Here is a 19693-nt window from a genome sequence, read left to right on the forward strand (position 1 = left end):
ATCTGACTCTTAGTTTTGGCTCAGGTCATGATCTCACAGTTCATGAGATGGAGCCCCATGCTGGGCTCTGCGCTGACAGCACGGAGCCTGCTTGGTACTCTCTCTCTGCCCCTTCCCTACTCACGCTCTAAATAAATAAATAAAGAAGGAAGGAAGGAAGGAAGGAAGGAAGGAAGGAAGGAAGGAAGGAAGGAAGGAAGGAAGGAATACCAGATTTTGCACAAAATCAAGACATCGTTTCAGATACGTATATGTATGCATTTGTGTATGACATGAAGCAAAGTATATTTCTCACCAGGAACAAATATTTTGAAAGCTACTGCACTAAATAATGGAATTAGAAATGTTAAAATTTGAGGTTAAAACTCTGGGGTCTCAATAAATCACATTAATTCTGAAAATCAATGAAAAAGCTTTAGAAAGGCCACAAATAGCAATGTTATCAGTAACAATACCAATACAACAATACCAGTCACCATATTCTGTCTCATTTAAACCTCACAAAAATCCTGTGACATAGGTATTATTTTTATTCCTATCGTACAGATAGGAAATTGAAGCGAAAAAGTTTAAACAAGCCCACCTGGCATCAAATATTAAGATCTTTCTCAAGTCCCGTGCCCTTCTAAGAGGAAACAAGTACTACTGTGCACTTCTCCAGGAATAAATTTGTGTTTTACAAACATCATGCAACAGGGACACAGCAGAATACACTGGTTTCTACAATCATTGAATCATGCCACGACCCCTGAATATGTGACTGCCTACACGGTTCAAAATCCATCACAGAAATAACTAGTGACAAAACTGATATGGAAAATTTATTACAAGAAGATCATGGACAGCAATGCTTTAGATCCAGGGATTTTTATGGCAACATAGTTACTAATAGATTACATTTAAATATATGACAATAGTGAACCAGTTAATTATATTCTAGTATATATCTAATACACTTAAAATACATTTTAATAATCTTAGCCAACCATTTAGAAATGTCATAAACACATTCAATTATACAGAAATATATTAACAATATGACAGGTGGAAAAAAGGTTACAAAAGAGTTTGATGCTGTTTCATTAGAAATAAGACATACCCCTTACCACTCAGATCTACTTGGTTTCTAGGCTCAGATAGGGAGAATCCAGGTAGTGAATAACTACAGGATGCCAAATCCTCCAAATCCTCCAAATCCTCCAAATTCGTTGCTAGGTTCTCAGCAGCAAATACGAAGAGTTCAAAGGATTCATGTGAAAATGTATCTCACGCTATCTTAGGAGTTTGGAGAGTGAGAGTTCAGAGAGAATCACAAACACAGAAATGCTCACAAGTGAGGCAGCGAGGCACAGAGAAACTGAAAAACCCTGAAAGCCCAGCAGATTCCCGTCTCCCCACACACACTCACCCTAGGCCAAATGCTCTGAGTGATAGGGGGGTAGGTTTCTGTCTCTATTTCAATTTTGGTTTCTCTTTTTTCTTAAAAATTTTACCAAATAAATGCAGTTGCATTTACTTTAGTTAAATGTATATATGGTGAAGCTCCATTTTATATGTCTTAATATACACACTTGTAGTTTGTTGTTTTTTTTTTTTTAATTTACACTGCAGAAAATCTGGAAGGCTATATGCAATAATATTAACATTGGTTATGTTTAGGTGGTAAAATTAGAGATTTTCATGTCCTTCATTATACTTAGCTGTATTTTCCAAATGTTATGATGAATGTATTATTTCTAGAAGTAGAGAGATTAAAACGGAAATCGCAAACTGATACAAAGAAACGGAAAAATTTTGTTTTGAGGGATAATATTAACATTTTACTTGTGACAGCAGCTCTAATTTGTGAACTCATAAGAGTCAGTAAAAAGGATACTGTCTAATTTACCTCCAGAGCCTTCTGTTGCAGACGGTCACGTTCTTCTTTTTCTTTGCCAACAAACCACACTTCCCATGGTGTCAGGCGGCTTTCAGGTAGGCACACCTGTTTCTGTTCTTGGTTATCTTCTGACCCAACCACACTGCTACAAGAGAGAGGACACTATAGCATCTGTATTCAAACCTCTTTGGCTTAACAGTCAAAATCACTGAAACTACACAGCAAAAGCAGTATAATATATAATAAATGTATTTATAATACTGTGATTTTTATAAATACATACATATGAATTTAATTATATATAAACATACACTTGAAAAATCATGAACAGGAAGTCCAATATTGGAATTAGTTATCTATCAAACTGCTTTTGAATTCATCACCTAAAATCACATTATTTAAAAACCCATTGGGATAACTATACCAATCCATTTGGCTCAGTGACAACATTTTTTTTTTTATTCTTAAAAATCTCTCTTGGGACACCTGGGTGGCTCGGTCGGTTAAACATCCGACTTTGCCTCAGGTCATGATCTCGTGGTTCATGGGTTTGAGGCCTGCATCAGGCTCTGCGCTAACAGCTCAGAGCCTGGAGCCTGCTTCGGATTCTGTGTCTCCCTCTCTCTCTTCCCCTCCCCTATTCATGCTATGTCCCTCCCTCTCTCAAAAATAAATAAACATTAAAAAAAAAAATCTCTCATCTGGACAACTAATTACAACAAATGATCCTAATCAGATCCTGGAGCAGACTTTCCCCTTTTCCTCCCTTAAATAGTCCCAGGGGGGTGGGGGTGAGACTATGTGTGTATACACACACACACTCAGAATGATAAAGCAAATGTGTTAACAATTAAGGATTTTGGGGGCGCCTGGGTGGCTCAATCAGTTAAGCGTCTGACTTCGGCTCAGGTCATGGTCTCATGGTTCGTGGGTTCCAGCCCCGTGTCAGACTCTGTGCTGACAGCTCAGAGTCTGGAGCCTGCTTCAGATTCTGTGTCTCCCTCTCTCTCTATCCCTCCCTCATGCTTTGTCTCTCAAAATAAACAAAAAAGGTTGTTTTTTTTTTTTTTTAATTAAGGATTTTGGGTGAAGGGTAAACAGAATTTTGTTTTCTTTAAGATTTTAAAGTAATCTCTACATCCAAAGTAGGACTCAAACTTGCAACCCAAGATCAAGTCCCGTGTTCTACCAAGTGAGCCAGCCAGTTGCCCCAGAAATTCTCAACTTTTCTGTTAAAGTTACCAAAAAATATATATGGTTCTTATATTCTTTAATGTTCTGGTTGACTCCCTTCTGCCATTCTTCAGACAGGGTGTTTATGACTCCCCAGTTTAGTGACCTCCATCTCCACTATGCACCTCTGTCAGTCTGTCTCTTTTTAGGTACATGGAAAAATAAGTACTCATTCATGCTCAAGAGAAGAGGGGAGGGGAGGAGAAATACTGGGCCTCAGCCAGATACACAAGCCTCATAAAACTTAGCAAAAGCGGAACCATTAGGACCCAAGGAGAGAAAGGTTGTTCAGGACCCAAGGCAGCTCTAAAGACTAGGTGTTTATAGACTCAGTGCCTCTGTCTCTTTAACATTCCTGCTTCAGGCAACCAACTGCCTTGCCCACCGCTCTGCACAACTTCTTCTACCTCACAGCTTCGGCTTACTCATTTTTTTTCCTGCTATTCATTCATCCATGTCCTCATGCAATTTGTATTCTGGCAGGAAAGAGACACTGTTGATGTGTTCTTTATTTCTCATATGAACGTTTCCTTCTCCATCTTGAAGAAACACCTCATCGGCTCCCACAGTTTCAACTACCACCAGGTGCGGATGGTGCCCATATCAGTCATCCCAGGCCAGATCTTTCTCCTGAGCTACAGATGTATTTCCAACCATCTGACAGAGAGCTCCACCTAAATATCAATCAGCGGCAAACACGTCTAATCCTCTTCTACCCTCTCCACGGAGAAAAATTTTACTTCTCTTAAAATCCTACCTCAGTGAAGAGGACCAAGAGCCACCCAGCCAGCCACGCCAGAAACCCAGACCTGTGTTCCTCCTCCTGTTCCCTGTCCACATTAGTGCCCCCACCACCCACACCTACGCCATTACCTAGTCATGTCTCTTCTGCTTCTTTCAATTTTCTCAAGCCGTTTTCCTCTTTCCCAACCTTACCACCACGGGGTGGACACAGCCGGCCTTTCTGCCTCTGTTTCAAACCATTTTCCACAACTCTGGACAGATTCAGCCTTCAAATGCGATCATGTCACTCCCTACCTCAAGGGTCTTCTGTGGCTCCTGCCCACAGGATGAAATCCAAACTCTACAGCCTGACACCCGCAGATTGGCTCCCGCCTGTCTTCCCAGACTCTTTTGCCAATGGCTGCTCTGGACCCTACCAGTCTTGTCGCACTGAAGCAGACTGATGAATGCACCATGCCCCTGTGCTCCGCAGTTTCGTCTAAAACTGAAATGCCTCCACCTCCCCAGGGCGAGCCATGCAAGAGCTTGGTTTGGAAATACAACGTCTCGGATGAATCTCTACCTGCTTCCTCCTAGCTAAGTACATTTCTGAACCTACTGAATCCTCTGTTCTCATCCAGCACATGGACATGAGAGCAGAGGCTCCCTCACAGGTGCCACTGCATGAGACAATCTATGCTACGGCACTTAACACAGATTCTGGGCACTCAGTGAGCATTTGGTGCGTGTCATTTTGTAGGAGGAGGAGTTCGGCTAATCCTACTCTCCCTTCAAGATTCAACTCAGGGGGGGCCCCTGGGTGACTCAGTCGGTTGAGCGTCTGGACTCTTGATTTTGGCTTAGGTCATGATCTCTGGGTTCGTGGGATGGAGTGCTGTGTCTGCTCCCACACTGGCAGTACAGAGCCTGCTTGGGAGTCTCTCTCCCTCTCGCCCTCTCTGTCTCTCTCAAAATAAATGAATAAACATTAAAAAAAAAACATTCAATTCAGGCATTAATCTTTATTCCCTCACAGTAAAACTGCAAAATATCTGGACTAAGTGCCTTGGGCTGTCTGTCACTTGTCCATCTCTGCCATAGGCTATGAATTCCCTACAAACAGAAAGCATGTTTTAACTCATTTTTTATTTCAAGAGTCTAGCTTAGGGCCTAGAATATAGTAAGGTCCTAACAAATATTTGTTGAAAGGGTGAGATCAGTGTTTTTCTTAAAAAAAAAAGACACTTTAAATATTAAATGTCTTGCCTTAACATTTTTAACAAATGATATCATATACACTACAAAATGTACAGCATATACACTACACCTCTACCCATAATCAAAAGAGGCTTAATAAGCAGCTTTTTACAACTAAGACATTTATTAAGGCATGGTTTTCCTAATGCACAGAGTGATATAAAAACCAGGATAAAGGTGAATAAATAGAAGGCCCAAGGCATATGATGAAAGACTCCAGGAAAATACTTCTCAGTATCTTTTCTGAAGTCAACTGTGAGCTTCATCTCAGTCCCGTCCAACACGCTCGAAGCCATCCTCTAAGCACGGCTCTATGAACACCTAAAATACCCAGAGCTCATCTCACCATGCGCACCCGATGCCTCAGTCTATCCCTGTGGCAGATGAACAATGGGCACAAGGCATACAATCCCACACAGCTCTGGGTGTACTCCCTGGTCCATGGAGAGAATGCCCACTGCTGGAACGGGGCTGGGACTATGGCTCGGGCTGCCTGCTCTCCTCATCACCTCACCCCCAAACTGTCCAGGGCACCAACTGAAGGTTGGAGGTAGGGAGGACAAATGAGGAAATTTTGTAAACACTTACTTTCCTGAAAGGAAATGCTAGGTTTTCTGAAGCATTTGAAGACAGCCACTGTATCTACGTGTTCTCTAGGAGTGGGAATTAGGCATTCATTCAGCACATTTATTGAACACCTAACAGGCATCTGCCACTTGCTACCCACAAGGCCTAGCAAGTTGTGTATTCCTTCCAGGCCATATCCTACCTATTCCCTTTGGTTCATAGGGAATGAGCTGTGATATGGCAGCGATAAGGAGGGAAGCCTTAGTCCTGGGATGCTACCAGCTTGTTTGGGCTTTGGCTAAAGTGAGACATAAAACATGTCTGGCTCCTCTCCTGAGCTCCACTTGATTAGGGCTCTGGCTCCTGGAAGCTAACGCAAGGTCTCAGTAGCTGCTCTGTGGTTTTGATAACCATCGCTCCTCCATAGGTTGCTAAACTGTGTCGACACTGCTCAGCCTTGTTGGTTAGACTCAGAAGGTAGTTTCCAAAGCCTTAAAATTATTTCAAAAATCCTTGGGACCAACTCAATCCTGAAGAATGCCTATGATGACCCACATGAGAATGGACTCCCGAAACTCTATCATCAAGAACCACTATCAGGTTGATCAGAGGCCTGTTTCTTGTTGCTACAACCAGTCTGGACAAGTGGCTTGCTTGGTTAGTCTTACTGACCTCCATTCCCCCAATGTACTTACTTTTACTTTCTCACTGCTGTGACTGTGTATAGCAGTCATCTCATATGGTTCCATATTCCATCCACACATTCTGGGTATGACGGCCTTACCCTCAAGCGGGCTACCTTGCTGCTTACACATGAAGCATACGTTCTCTGGCCTGTATTTCTGAGATCTCCTGTATTGTGCCTTTCACAGCTTGATAATCAGAAACTTGTGAATGTTTTCTAAAGATGATGCACGAGCCTACTCCAGAAGGAACCTGCATTACTCAGCCTGTCTCAGAAAGTTATTCCTGCAGGGATAGGCCCTTTATTCTTGTTTCTATACAGCTCATAATAATAGGCATGTCGCATAGGGAAGACAGAACCTGATGGGTATACCTCAGTGCTAGGCCTGGCTCTGCTAATAGCTAGGTGGGTGACTCTGGATCCACTTTGTACTTGTATCCTGAGCCACAGTTTTGTAATCCGTAAAATGAGTACAATAAATTCATGTAGGCTTTAATTTCGTGAGAGTAGAGGCCATGTCTATCTTGTTTATGGTCCCCCGTATCTAGATTAGTATGTGGTACAAACTAGATGTTTGCTGAGTAATTGCAGAAATTAAAAAAAAAAAAAAAAAAAAAAGGTGATTTTAATAATCTCTTTGGTTCTAGCACTGACTCAGTGATTTCTATTCTGTTGGGTGAGTGGTCAGACCAGACCCAGCCTTGTCTGTGGATGCGGAGATGGACATTGCTAATCTATGTTTCAGCTCCTCACTTATGGCCCCCAAAGCAATACTGCTTTACTACAACCTCCTTCACTGGCAATCAGATCTTTTTCAAAATAACCCCAGGTACTACCAAGGCGCAGGAAACAATTTTGGTGTTAAGGGTTTGAACAAGAGTTCTGGTGTCCACAATCTGACTTGTAAATATTCAGGAAACTCCTGAAATGGTGGAAAATTTTGTGTTTTTGAGACTACGTACGTTTTTCTGCACAGGGACTGTAGAGATCATATTCTCAGTTAAAGAGATTTAGAATCCTAGAAAATCTGCAGGCATGTGTGAGAACTGGCCCACAACTCTACGTGCAAACAGCAGCGGCACCTCAGAATGCAGGGGCCTGCACGGCCCCGGCCCCGAGGCGGGCGCCAGGAGGGTGTCTGGCCGCCAGAAGAAGGCGCTTGCAAGGGTCTAAGGGATCTTGAGAGGGGCAGTACCGGCCCGTAGCCCAGGGTTTACCTGACGCACCCCTGTAACTCCACTCCTCTCAGGTTCGCCACCTTAGCTTCTAAATCCTGAGCATCTTCCTCCACGTCCTCCTCATCCTCCCCGTCGCCATCGTCGTAGTCAAACGGGAAGCTCTGGTGGCCAAGGGGAGACAACAGTGACATGGTGGAATTGCTGCAGCTCAGCGGCGGCGACGGCGAGCAGACCGTCACCGTCTCCGGCCCCTGCCCCGGGGCGCCCGCCATGAGGTCGGAGAAGGGGCCGGAGGAAGGCCGAGACCTGGACCTGCAGCCGGCCGAGGAAGCCGGCGAAGCAGCCCCCCACAGCCCGGCCGCCCACATCGGGCCCGCCAAGTTCAAACCGGCAGAGTGGCGGCGGGGACGTGCTCTCCCAGCAGGCCCCGCGCGCGCCGGGCCGGCCTATCCCGGCGGGCGCAGACCTCGCGTTGCCATGGCGACGCGTGGAGGCCGCGAGGGCTTTGTCCCCGCCTGCGGAGCGCGGCTTGCTGCGCCCGGGCCTCCCTCTGCCCGCCGCTGACGGCGTGCGGGGCGCGTCCCTCGTTTGCCGTTCATGTAGTACAAGAAATGTGCTGTCACTGAGCGAGGCAGAGCAAGAGGGGGAAGCCAAAACTACCGCCGTATACTTAACAGGTCAGGGTTTTAAGGATCGGTCATTTCTTGCCGCACACAGCCATATTTTATGGGGAGAGGAGAGCGAACTTTATCCAAGTTTCCAAGTGTATCCAAGCATGCTCTTTGAGGGCAATCTTCCGTTGTTTTGGGTAGCACCTCGTTTGCCTGACATCTTAAGGTAACTAGTGTGTCGGTGCATGTGAATTTTGAGGTCTTTTTGAAGCTTCTAATTTACAAGGGGCTGTGCTAAGCACTAAAGATAGAGTAAAAGCCCTGCCTTCACACGTTCCTCATTCTTTTGTGGTGTAGAATCATCGTATTAAGATATTATGTGATCTGCATTTTATGATTTTTTTTGGTGAGACCTCGGAAGGAGCACTGTCCTTTTCAGGTACTGGGAATAGGGATGACGGTAGCAAGGAAGAAGTGGTAGACAATAAACCTGGATGCTTTGTTCATGCTGACAAAACTGTGCACACTTGTAAACAAATATGGCTTTGGTCCAGCTCATGATGCATATTACTAGTAGAAATATCAGACTGAAAAGTGACAAAGGCTAAGACAGCACACAAAATTTGTTATTGACCAAAGAGTAATAGAAAATTTTTGATGAAATTTAGATCTGCAAAATTTGACACGTGAGAATGAGGTACGGCAGAAATAATAGCAACCAAGGGCAATTCACAAGGCAGTAGCTATAATTAATAAAGTATGACATGGTTGAAACTATTTTAGTGAAAGGCTAACTTTTGTTAATTTTGTTAAAATTTTCAGTAAAAACAATGAAAATGGCAGAAAATTAGATCAATTTAACTGTGTAATATAGTCAATAAAGAAATAAAACTGGCTTAGTGGAGTTTACATTCTGTACTTCTTGAGTTACTTCTGTTATTCAATATTGGCAGATCTGGTTAAGACTTTTATGAGAACCTCCCTAGAATCAGTAACAGCATTAAAAGGCCTCGGGCCACTTCAGGGCTTCATAGGAGGTAACAAGCTATTCCCAACATAATCTGACATCCCTGAAGCAGAGGAGGAAAAAAACATAAAAGTGTTAGTATGAAGGGGACCTGGATTTGAATCAGTGATTTTCTCCTTACTCATGAGATTCCCTTAAACAAGCTCTTGGGCTTTCCTAACTTACTCCTTTGTAACAGGGAGGTAACCTGTCTCCCAGTCATTAGCGTGTCATTAATTCTCAAAGTTTCTGGCATAGGACCTGACAGAGAAAACGGAAAATGATAAATTGTGTCATTTAAACTCCCAAACTTTTCCACTTTGACCTCTTGGTATAGGAATCTAAAATGTCATACGTTTCTGCCTCCTCAAAATGTTTGACTAAACAAATTATGTCCTTCCCTTGATGTCTTGAGAATCGTCATAATGACCATCTACTGCATTGTGCTGTAGCAACACTGGAGATAATGAACCAAAGAGATCCATGGCATTGGTGCTGGGGCTTGAACATAATTGAGTCCTGTGGTCTCCTTTCTTACAGTGCCTTGTCATTACTGTGACTGAGAAGCCATAATCAAGTTTGGTAGAATTATATATACATGTATAAATAAGCTCAAAAGAAGGCCTCCCCCCACCCCTTAAGTTTTTGGTAACTTCTCTACTTACTACTCATTTTCACTTTCATGGTACAGTTGAGATAAATTTTTATTTTTTGCTGACTTTGTAACCTCGTACAAGAGTAACTTTTGCTTAAAAATCCCTATCTGACTTTGTTACAAAAATAACCACCATTACCAGTTAGCCTTGTAGCAATAATTAGGCAAGTTTTAAAAATGAAATCTTTACAGATGAAACATGTCTTAGATTCACTTCAAAATAATCCAAGGGGTAGGGATGCCTGGATGGTTCGGTCCGTTAGACGTCCAACTGTTGATTTCGGCTCAGGTCATGATCTTGCAGTTCATGAGTTTGAGCCCCACTTCAGGCTCTGAGCTGACAGTGTAGAACCTGCTTGGGATTCTCTCTGTCCCTGTCTCTGCCCCTCCCCTGCTTACGCTCTCCATCTCTCTCAAAATAAGTAAATAGACGACAAGAAATAATCCAAGGGGCAGATGGATTAGAGCGAGTTAGTGCATGGGACACAGATGAAACAAGATTTACCATGTGCTGTTGATAATTGCCACAGTTGGGTGATGGGTACCTGGGGTGAAGGCTGAGGTGATGGGAAGGGTAATTATACTATTCTTTTTGTTATGGAAATTCCAGACACAAAGTTAAGTTTAAAACAAATGAACAAAACCAAAAGCTGATGTCTCACATTAAGAAGAATTGGGTGCTGGTTTGGTTTCTTATCTGTTGTGTAGGATTTAGCTATTCACTTAAATTTCATCAAGTCCTCTATTTTCTCGTCTGTAAAATTAGGGCTCGATGATTGTGAATATTTATAGCTAAGCATTTGGGCAACTGACTACATTTGGTGTCATGAAGGATTACTAATCATTTGCTTTTATTATTTATTTTTTTTTTTTTTTTTTTTTTTTTTTAATTTTTTTTTCAACGTTTATTTATTTTTGGGACAGAGAGAGACAGAGCATGAACGGCCGAGGGGCAGAGAGAGAGGGAGACACAGAATCGGAAACAGGCTCCAGGCTCTGAGCCATCAGCCCAGAGCCTGACGCGGGGCTCGAACTCACAGACTGCGAGATCGTGACCTGGCTGAAGTCGGACGCTTAACCGACTGCGCCACCCAGGCGCCCCTTATTTAGTTTTTTAAAGTGATCTCTACATCCAGGATGCCTGGGTAGCTCAGTCCATTAAGCGTCCAACTCTTGGTTTCAGCTCAGGTCATGATCTTACCATTTGTGAGTTCAGTTCAAGCCCCACATCAGGCTCTGTGCTGACAGCATGGAGCTTCCCCGAGATTCTCTCTCTCTACCCCTCCCCTACTCACACTGTGCCCCCCCCCAAATAAATAAACATTAAAAAAAATTTAAAAAAAAAGTAATCTCTACATCCAAGGTGGTGGGGCTTGAATTTACAACCCCGAGATGAAGAGTTGCACGCTCCACCAACTAAGCTAGCTAGGATCCCCAATCATTTGCTTTTAAACAAAGACCTAATTAATGGTAGTCTCTTAAATTTCACAATTTTTTTTTCCACGAGTTATCATTCAGACTCAAGATGCAATAGTGTTTCCCACTACATGTATAGCACAATCTACCACATAGTTGAGGTATCTGCTATTCTATGTTTTAAATGAAATGTGAAGTTTTCGGTAACTCGAATTTTGGAGAAAAAACACTTCTAGCTAGATTTTTTTCCAAGTTATGATTTAATATTTATCAGATGTGTAAATAAACAAACATGATAGCAACTTTAAAAACTTGTGAATAGTTGGCCTTACAAAATTACATCACACTGTAAATAAATCCCTCCCGCATTTTATACAAACTACATGATTTTGATATACAAAGATTCTGTTTTTATTACACTGACAATGTACAACCAAGACTATTTACAAGGCAAAAAAAAGTATATAAACCACAATTTAACATTCTGCTACTGGCAGCCACTACAGTTTAGGAGGTAGCTTTAATTAAACGAAATGAACAGAAGCCACATTTCCCAACTTGTGTTCTAAAAATAATTTACATAAGATAAAAATTCATTATATGCACATTATATACAGTTTATTAAACTGCAAACTAGCTTAATGTTTTTTAGTATATCCTGAATAACTAATATGGCAGTGGGTTTGCTATTGATTTAGCATATGGTTCAAAAAACATTTATAACTTTAAGACTCCACATAGTGACATGTCAAAAGTCCATAGATAAGAATCAAGTAAAATTTTTAATTGTTAAAGACACAGGCCTAAGCTTTATTCTTTTTCTTAAATGACAGATTTGTTTTATCTCACAAGGACACAGTATCTGAACTGTAGCATAGGCTCTTTCGTATTTAAATCACAGTAAGGGGGAAATGTACGGAAGCTACCATGTAACAGCACAGGTTCAGGAGAATCCAGCTCACTAAGAAATAATTATAAGTGCTTTGTGTCATAATTACTCCCAATTTCTTCCAACTTAATACAATAATTTACCACTGTTTATTTTCTGCGTAATTCAAACTATATGTAGATAACATACCAACAAAATTGGAAAATGTCGGTTCAGCCAATGATACTAAGAAATGTTTTTTAACGAGAACATTCCACAGAGCCATCAAGTCCCTCAGATACTATTAAAATCCCATATCAGTTAGTAGTTTAGCCAAATCTACCAAACCCACACAACAATGAGTCCTTTACTTTTTCCTAGTGTGGTCACAAGACACTGAGGGCAAAATTACTGGGTTTGCACCACAGCGAAGCGTGAGCACTGAAAACACACGTTCAGCTATTCTTTTAAAATCTAACAGTTGTTAATATTGTTTTAAAAACATCTTCAGGTTTTAGGTTTATAAATCACTTAAACAGAATTTATGATTCTGTTGTGTGAAAGATGGGACCAGAAAATGCAATCAGGTGATGCCTACTCTTCTGTTCTCACAGTTTTACCTGGGAGACAATCCCTTTTTTGGCCCTGCAGTTAAGTTGTCCTGAGATTAATGATGAACCATTAGGTAAAATTAGCAAGACTTTTTCTTAGCTACATAAAATCACATTTTAAAATATTCTTAAAAAAATATTAACAGCTGTTGTTCACCTTGTGCTTAGTTCAGAAATCGGTATAAATCTGCTTATCATGGATCAGGAAAACCTAACATGATATTGCTATGATATACATAAAATTTTTCAAGTTATAAACTTGTTCCAAATAGACCACACATTGCTTGCACGTTGCATTTTCCATTGACTGACAGGTTAGGCACTTGTTCCTTGAGAACGTCTGGTTTCAGAAATCAACTGCCCCCCTTCTCCTCCTTCTAAGTGACACACCAGGCAGTGATCCCAGAAGTGCTTCCCAGATGAAAGGTCAGACCAGGGTTCTTCTCTAAATGCTGTGATTTTGGTCGATGGGGGAAACAGTTACAAACACACCAGTTCAGTCTTTGACTCTCGGTAGATTGTAAGCATAGCGCACCAAAGGGAATCCTCGACTCTGATAGAAGCAGGCTCGTCCACAGGCCTGCACCTGGTCCGAACTGTCTGAGACGAAGGAATCCTCTTCGTCTGCATAATCAGAGTGGGCGGATTGCGTGCCACAGTCGGACCAATAGCTGTCAGGTCTTTGGCAAGAACCCACCGCCAATGCAGGACAGCTGTGTGATTTTATTAAGTGTTTGCAGGACACTGGCTTTGTCAAAAGAAAGGACTCACAGCAGTCACACACGGCCAGGTTACCCTGCAAATGCGAGTACATGCCACAGTCATAGTAGAAATCCTGTTCCACGCAGCCAGCCTGGCTACCGATGGACACTGACACCGATCCGCTCTTCTTGGTAATGTGTCGCTTCAGTGACTTCCAGTCGTCTTTAAACTTTGGGTTGAAGAACACATAGAGGACTGGATTCAGGCAAGCAGGCAACGGGAAGAAGATCAGAGTGACAGACTTCATAATTTCAGGGCTGATGGAGACCGCAGTGATCAACGGCGCAAAGGAGAAAAACGCAACGGGGCAAAAAAAGATGCAGTTGGTGAAGATGAGCCAGGCAACGTGCTTAATCATGCTAGAATGTGCGTTCTCTGAAAGGTCCTCCTTTTCCAAGTTGCAGTACAGTTTTGTGTAGACGATGGCCATTAATAAAAACGCCAGGGAGTTTAACAACACTAAGGTTACAGTGAATCCTAGAGATGGCGTTTCTCCCGTGGGGAATGGCAAGCAGAGGGGTGAGGCAGAATACTCCCCGCTGTGGAAAAGTGGAAAACAGCCTGCCACTGCAGCTCCCAGAAAAGCAAGAAGGGCAGCAGCCCGGAAGTGCTTGAGACGACGGCTTTTCCCATTTTTCATGACATCTTTTGCAGATAAGCTTCTTTCGACAGCTGCCAGCATTAATAGAAATATGGCACTTTCGGAGGAGAAAATTGCAAGAAACCCGGCTATCCTGCACCCATTGCCAATCTCCCACCAAATGCCAAATTCAGCAAATCTGCCCCACGACACGGCGTCCAGAAAAGTTAAGATGCCGGTGTAACCTCCCATGAATAAGTTGGATACAGAAATGAGGCCTATGAACAGTTTGGAGGAAGGCAGTGATGTACAAGATGCAAATGTGGTTAAAATGACCAGCAGGTTGAAAAACACTGCAACCAGGAAAATGAACCACACGGTAAGACGGATCATCCAACTTCCCAGTAAGTACTCGCAGGGCTTAAAGGCACCTAAAACAAGAGAGAGAAATAAAAGACAATTTAGAAAACACCATATTCCTGTACGCTCTGGACTGCAAGAAAAATAAGGATGGTTAATCTAGCATAATTAAATCTGCTGCTACAACTGAATTGAACCAAACTGAAAAGATGACTATTTCTTAGATATTTTAGTCACTGGACTAGGCTATTTTAAAAATAACTGATTTGGGGGTGCCTGGGTGGCTCAGTCAGCTAAGCGTCAGACTCTTGGTTTTGGCTCAGGTCATGATCTCACGGTTCGTGGGGTTGAGCCCTGCATTGGGCTCTGTGCTGGCAATGCGGACACGGCTTGGAATTCTCTCTCTCCTTCTCTCTCTCAAAATAAATAAATAAAGCTAAAAAATAATAATAAAATTACTACCACTGAGGCATATTTTAAATTTTTTAAATAAAAATAACTGACTTTAATTTCTTTTATTAAATATTTGGTAACGTCATACCAAATGCATATATATATTCATATATATATATATATATAGGACAGTGCCTCATACATGATAAGTACTTGATACACTGAAGGCTTGGAATTAGATAAACTAAGGCGTTAATATGGGGTTCATAACTTGCTACTCCTCCTTAAGAAAGCAACTTAAACCTCTATAAATTTCATTTTCTCACTTGTGGACAATAATGCCTATTTTATAGCATTGTATAGCTTAAATAAAATTACATCCATGAGATACGCAAGAAAGTTACTAGGTACAGAGGTGGACTTCTATAAATACTAGGTCCTTTTCTTTCTTTTTTTTTTTAATATTTATTTATTTCTGAGAGAGAGAGGAACAGCACAAGCGGAAGAGGAGCAGAGAGAGAAGGAGACACAGAATCTGAAGCAGGCTCCAGGCTCTGAGCTGTCAGCACAGAGCCCAATGCGGGGCTAGAACTCACGAACCGTGAGATCACGACCTGAGCTTAAGTCAGCCGCTTAAGCAACTGAGCCACCCAGGTGCCCCTAGGTCCTTTTCTTCCTCCTTCCCAGTCCCAATACAGCTTTTAGAAATTATGTATGTGTATGTATGTACATGTATATATGTGGCTTTCAAGGGCAATCTGATGAAGCAGATTAAAATAGGTATAATTATACCCACTTTCCATCCAGAGAAATTGAGACATCAAAGTGTTCAATAGACCTGACAAAAGTTATTCAATAAGACAATAAATAGAGTGAGGGCAAAACCACACTGATGTTAGCTATTCATACAAAGCCACATCCAATAAAACCCTGTGAAATTTAAACTAGAATTGCAAGAACTAATTTAGTAACTAAATTGTATGTACTTTGACGGGCTAGTTATGTCACAAATGACAACTATTTTATTTTAAAATTAGTACAGGAAAACTAAATTTTGTTTACAAAGCTCAAGAAAACTATGTATTACAATTGCCTAAAACACATGTTCTGATGTATCTTTCTGAACTGTCATGAACTTTGATACATCCCACATTTTAAATTGCTGAGACATTCACAGACCTTACAAGCCAGCTCAGCAACATTTATATCTATCTGACTTCCAAATATCACAAGAAACTTAAAAAAATTTTTATCCTCCCCCCCCCCACCCCCTTAGGAAATGTTAGGAGGAAGATTCCACCTTTATCTCTGTATCTGAACTCATCTTCCTTCAAGGAAGAAGAAGTAGCTCATCTGACCTGAGAGAACAGGACTTCCTTTTGGAAGTGTCTGGTAGGTAGAGATACTCTCCCCTGGGAAGCAGGCTCCACCCAGTCACTGTCTGAAAACTGGCTGCCTCCTCCAGTTCTAACAGATGGATCCCACTCTCTGCTACTCCTGCTTCTGCGTGAGCACATGGGGGTCTGTGTGTTACTACAGCTGAGTGGGGAGTCAAGCCCGCAGTGTAACTCTACCGCAGTGGGGGGAGTGGGGAGGACTCTTAGACCAACTTTCTTCCTGACTAAGGTTTAAATTCAGTGTAGAGGAAATGGAATCCCTGCCTGTTGAGGTGTAGTCTCCTCTTTAACAAAGCTGTTCCCTTCTCATTGGGTTGTCAGTTCCTTATCCACATTCTCTAATACAAGAACCCCAATCAGGCCAGTGAGCAAGCTCCACTCTCTTAACTTCCAACAATTAATTCAGAACCTAGATAATATACACTGCCTATGCTGAAACGATTCTTGCCAATTCCATTTGCTCATCTGGTCACTTTAAGCTCATTCTCAACACAGGCACTGTGCTAAGTATTAAAAGAATACATACACAGCCCCTTAAAAAAGAATACATACACAGTCATCATTAGAAAGTCCATAATACTTTTGATTCTGAGTTATAAACTCAATATTCAGATCATCCCATGTTATTATATTAAAAAAAATTCTACTTCATAGCACACCAGTTAGCCAATTATTTATTTTTTTTCTTTTACAGTAAAATTCCAAATCTATCTTCCCTGATAGATAAGGCAGAGTCCAACATTATGGTCACAACCAAATATATGGTCTCATTTTAGTAACTTTCCCAAGCCCACTGAAGTTCAATGAAATAAAGTAGAAAGAAAAGGAAAATCAAAGTTGCATTAAAAAAAAAAAAAAGGTTACACTAAAAATCCTTGCAGATCAGTAAGTCCTAGAACTGGTCGCTAGAGTTAAAGAAGCATTCAGAAAGTGCTTCTCGATTTTGCATGCGCATAACCCTCCAGGGAACTAGGTAACACGAAGACTCTGAGTCAATAAGTCTGGGACAGAGATTCTGCAAGGGACGCCTAAGCTCCTGGTATGCAGACCACCGCTTGAGGCAGAAGGCCTTGTGAGATCATCTAGCACCACTCCTGTTACAAAAAATCACATCCCGCCCCCAAGTTTTAGTTCTATGTGCCTAATGTTTATTTAGAGCAAGACACTACAGCAAAATGTGTTGGGCATACCTGTGGAGGGCGTACAGTGGATAATTATTTGACTGTGTTCTTCATTCTCTGCACTGCTTGTGACACCCGCTGCACCCGTGGGACCTGAATAGATAACGTAAACTGCTTAATTCCAGTTTTATGCAGTTCAAAAGAACCATACTTTCCTGCAATCTTCTCTCTTGTACATGAGTTGAGTTCAGCTTCCATGAGGCTTAATAACATATTAAAGATGCAAGTAACACAGTCTATGCCGTTTTCTCACATATTTCCTATTTATTCTTCAAAAATGATTACAATAACAGAGACTTGAATTAATGCCATAAAGCACATTCTATTTTAAAAAGTACATGCACTCGCCTTTATCCTTTGCCACACTGTGGTCCTGGAGGCTGGTATCTTCCGTGTTTGAATGTGCATAAGAGTCACAACCCCAAAATGCACAGCACTGATAAGCATATGGTACTGATAAAGACCTGGAGAAAATTGCAAAATCTACATTGAAGAACAACTTCACAGACATGCTTTTGTTTTGTAAAAAGTATTTCAATGTTTAAGTGCCCTAGGAGTCAGACCTAACTGTCACATGCTTTAAAAACTGGTCATTAGCCTCTCTGGGCCTCAGTTTCCTCATCTGCGAAAAGAACTTGGGTAGGTGACACCATGAATTTCTCTTTTCATATAAGATGTGCTTTTAAAAGCTGAATTTAAAACAAACCATATTTACAATTTAGGAGTAATACCGCAATTTAAAGTGAAATCTTATCAGACTCCCTTTATATGTGAATTTATCATGCTTAATTTATCATAGGATACTGGTAGTTTCATTTCATATTAATGTCCCAGATCATTTGCGACTTTACACTATTAAATGAATTTACTTTGTTCACATAAGTGTAATAAAAATATTTATTTTCTTCTCCCACAGTAATATCCCCAAGCCTTGTCTCTACTATATCAAATATCTCTATGAAGTATTACACTCTGTATCAATTTTCTGTAGGTTCACACTTACGTGGTTCTCCCCACATTGTTCATGACAAATCTACTGTATAAAAAACCAGTCTGATGAATGGCTACATTATCTCCTGACAGCCTCAAGGGCTGGAAATTCATGTTCTCAAAAACTAAGGTATAATGCTCATGTTCTATTTTTTTTTTTTTTTTTTTTTACCAAATTTGTGAGGACTGAGGTAGAAAATACTCTTAACTTATAGCCTCCCAGAAAATCTGGGAACCACAGCCCAAAACTAGCCTACTCTATATTTTAGGGGTGCACCATAACCCCAACAAAAAAGAAAAATAAGCAAAAACGCACCTGAGATTAACAAAATCTTTTGCTGCTAGGGCTTCTTGTAGCTTGAAGTTGCCAACAAGTTTCAGCTGATTTAGCCCATGCAGGCCTTCCGTAGGAAATGAAGTTAATTCATTGAAACTTACATCTCTAAAATGTGAATGAGACTTTAAATTAACTCCGAAGATGCAAATTACACAAAAACCTCTGTACATGTGTAAACATCATAAATACTAGAGCTCTAAGAGGAAGTTCAGGCGTGCCGAAACAATAGTTCTGGCATTCATCTTGCCTTCCTAGAAGGTGTCACTATATCACTGTGGCTTTAGCATTTATACAAGGGAGCAACTAAACAGAAAAAAATATTTTGATAGGACAATGCCAAAACACAAGTTTCTGTAGACTATTACTTTCAGGACATTACTGCATAAAATCATCAACTTACAGGTTAGTTATCGACCCAAGCTTGGCAAAAGCTCTGCTGTGAATTTCATGGATCAGGTTTCTACTCAGATCTCTGCAATTATAAGAATAACATGTTAATCTTTTCAAATAAATTCAAACTGCAGTTACTCTGACTATACTTTGGTATTTGAGGTAGTCACAGTATCCCTGATAAGATAATAAATCTTATTAATCTCGCCCAACAACTCCATGTTTATGTTGAATTCTTCTCCTTCACAAAAATCTATTTCTTGGAATGGGTTCCACGGAGCAATAATTCTAGTTGGCACCTGTTTCAAAACAGTTGTGAATTTTCTCCACCTTATCCTTCTGGTACCAGTTCAAAAATATAAATGATATGATATAACCTTTGGTACTATTAAGTAGGTGAGGAAAAACTCAGCTCCTGACAAAGCTGAAAATAAAAACAGGTTTCATACTATTTGCTTTCTCAAAGGTCAGTGATAAGGCCCTGAGGGAAGACAAATAATCAATATGTCAACAAGAGCATTCCAGAAGGGCTTCAGATATCATTCTTTCCCAAGCAGGAAATAAAAATCATATCAACACCAGAGCTGTACTGTATTCAGAAACACACCCTGAGA

The 19693-nt window shown here is 41.1% G+C and overlaps 2 protein-coding genes across 7 annotated transcripts in view; both read right to left on the reverse strand.

Annotated features, from left to right (window-relative positions):
• CCDC34 (coiled-coil domain containing 34) overlaps window positions 1-7895 on the reverse strand; it is a 30416-nt gene extending 22521 nt beyond the window's left edge. For 3 of the 6 annotated variants that reach the window (XM_030332831.1, XM_030332832.1, XM_030332826.1), the window contains exons 1-2: window positions 7562-7895; window positions 1889-2024 (exon numbers count right to left, since the gene is read on the reverse strand). In XM_030332831.1, coding sequence (XP_030188691.1) covers window positions 1889-2024; window positions 7562-7890 — 465 coding nt within the window. In that variant the 5' untranslated portion in view covers window positions 7891-7895. The remainder of the gene's footprint in view (window positions 1-1888; window positions 2025-7561) is intronic. The other 3 variants (XM_030332830.1, XM_030332828.1, XM_030332829.1) reach the window with 3 other exon arrangements.
• Window positions 7896-11451: 3556 nt separating this feature from the next.
• Window positions 11452-19693, reverse strand: part of LGR4 (leucine rich repeat containing G protein-coupled receptor 4) — a 102838-nt gene continuing 94596 nt past the window's right edge. Inside the window, exons 14-18 of the mRNA XM_030331531.1 lie at window positions 19090-19161; window positions 18669-18794; window positions 17711-17826; window positions 17372-17455; window positions 11452-14462 (exon numbers count right to left, since the gene is read on the reverse strand). Of these exons, the coding sequence (XP_030187391.1) occupies window positions 13186-14462; window positions 17372-17455; window positions 17711-17826; window positions 18669-18794; window positions 19090-19161 (1675 nt within the window). The 3' untranslated portion in view covers window positions 11452-13185. The remainder of the gene's footprint in view (window positions 14463-17371; window positions 17456-17710; window positions 17827-18668; window positions 18795-19089; window positions 19162-19693) is intronic.

Source organism: Lynx canadensis, chromosome D1, assembly GCF_007474595.2.
Source record: "Lynx canadensis isolate LIC74 chromosome D1, mLynCan4.pri.v2, whole genome shotgun sequence".
Taxonomy (NCBI): Eukaryota; Metazoa; Chordata; class Mammalia; order Carnivora; family Felidae; genus Lynx; species Lynx canadensis.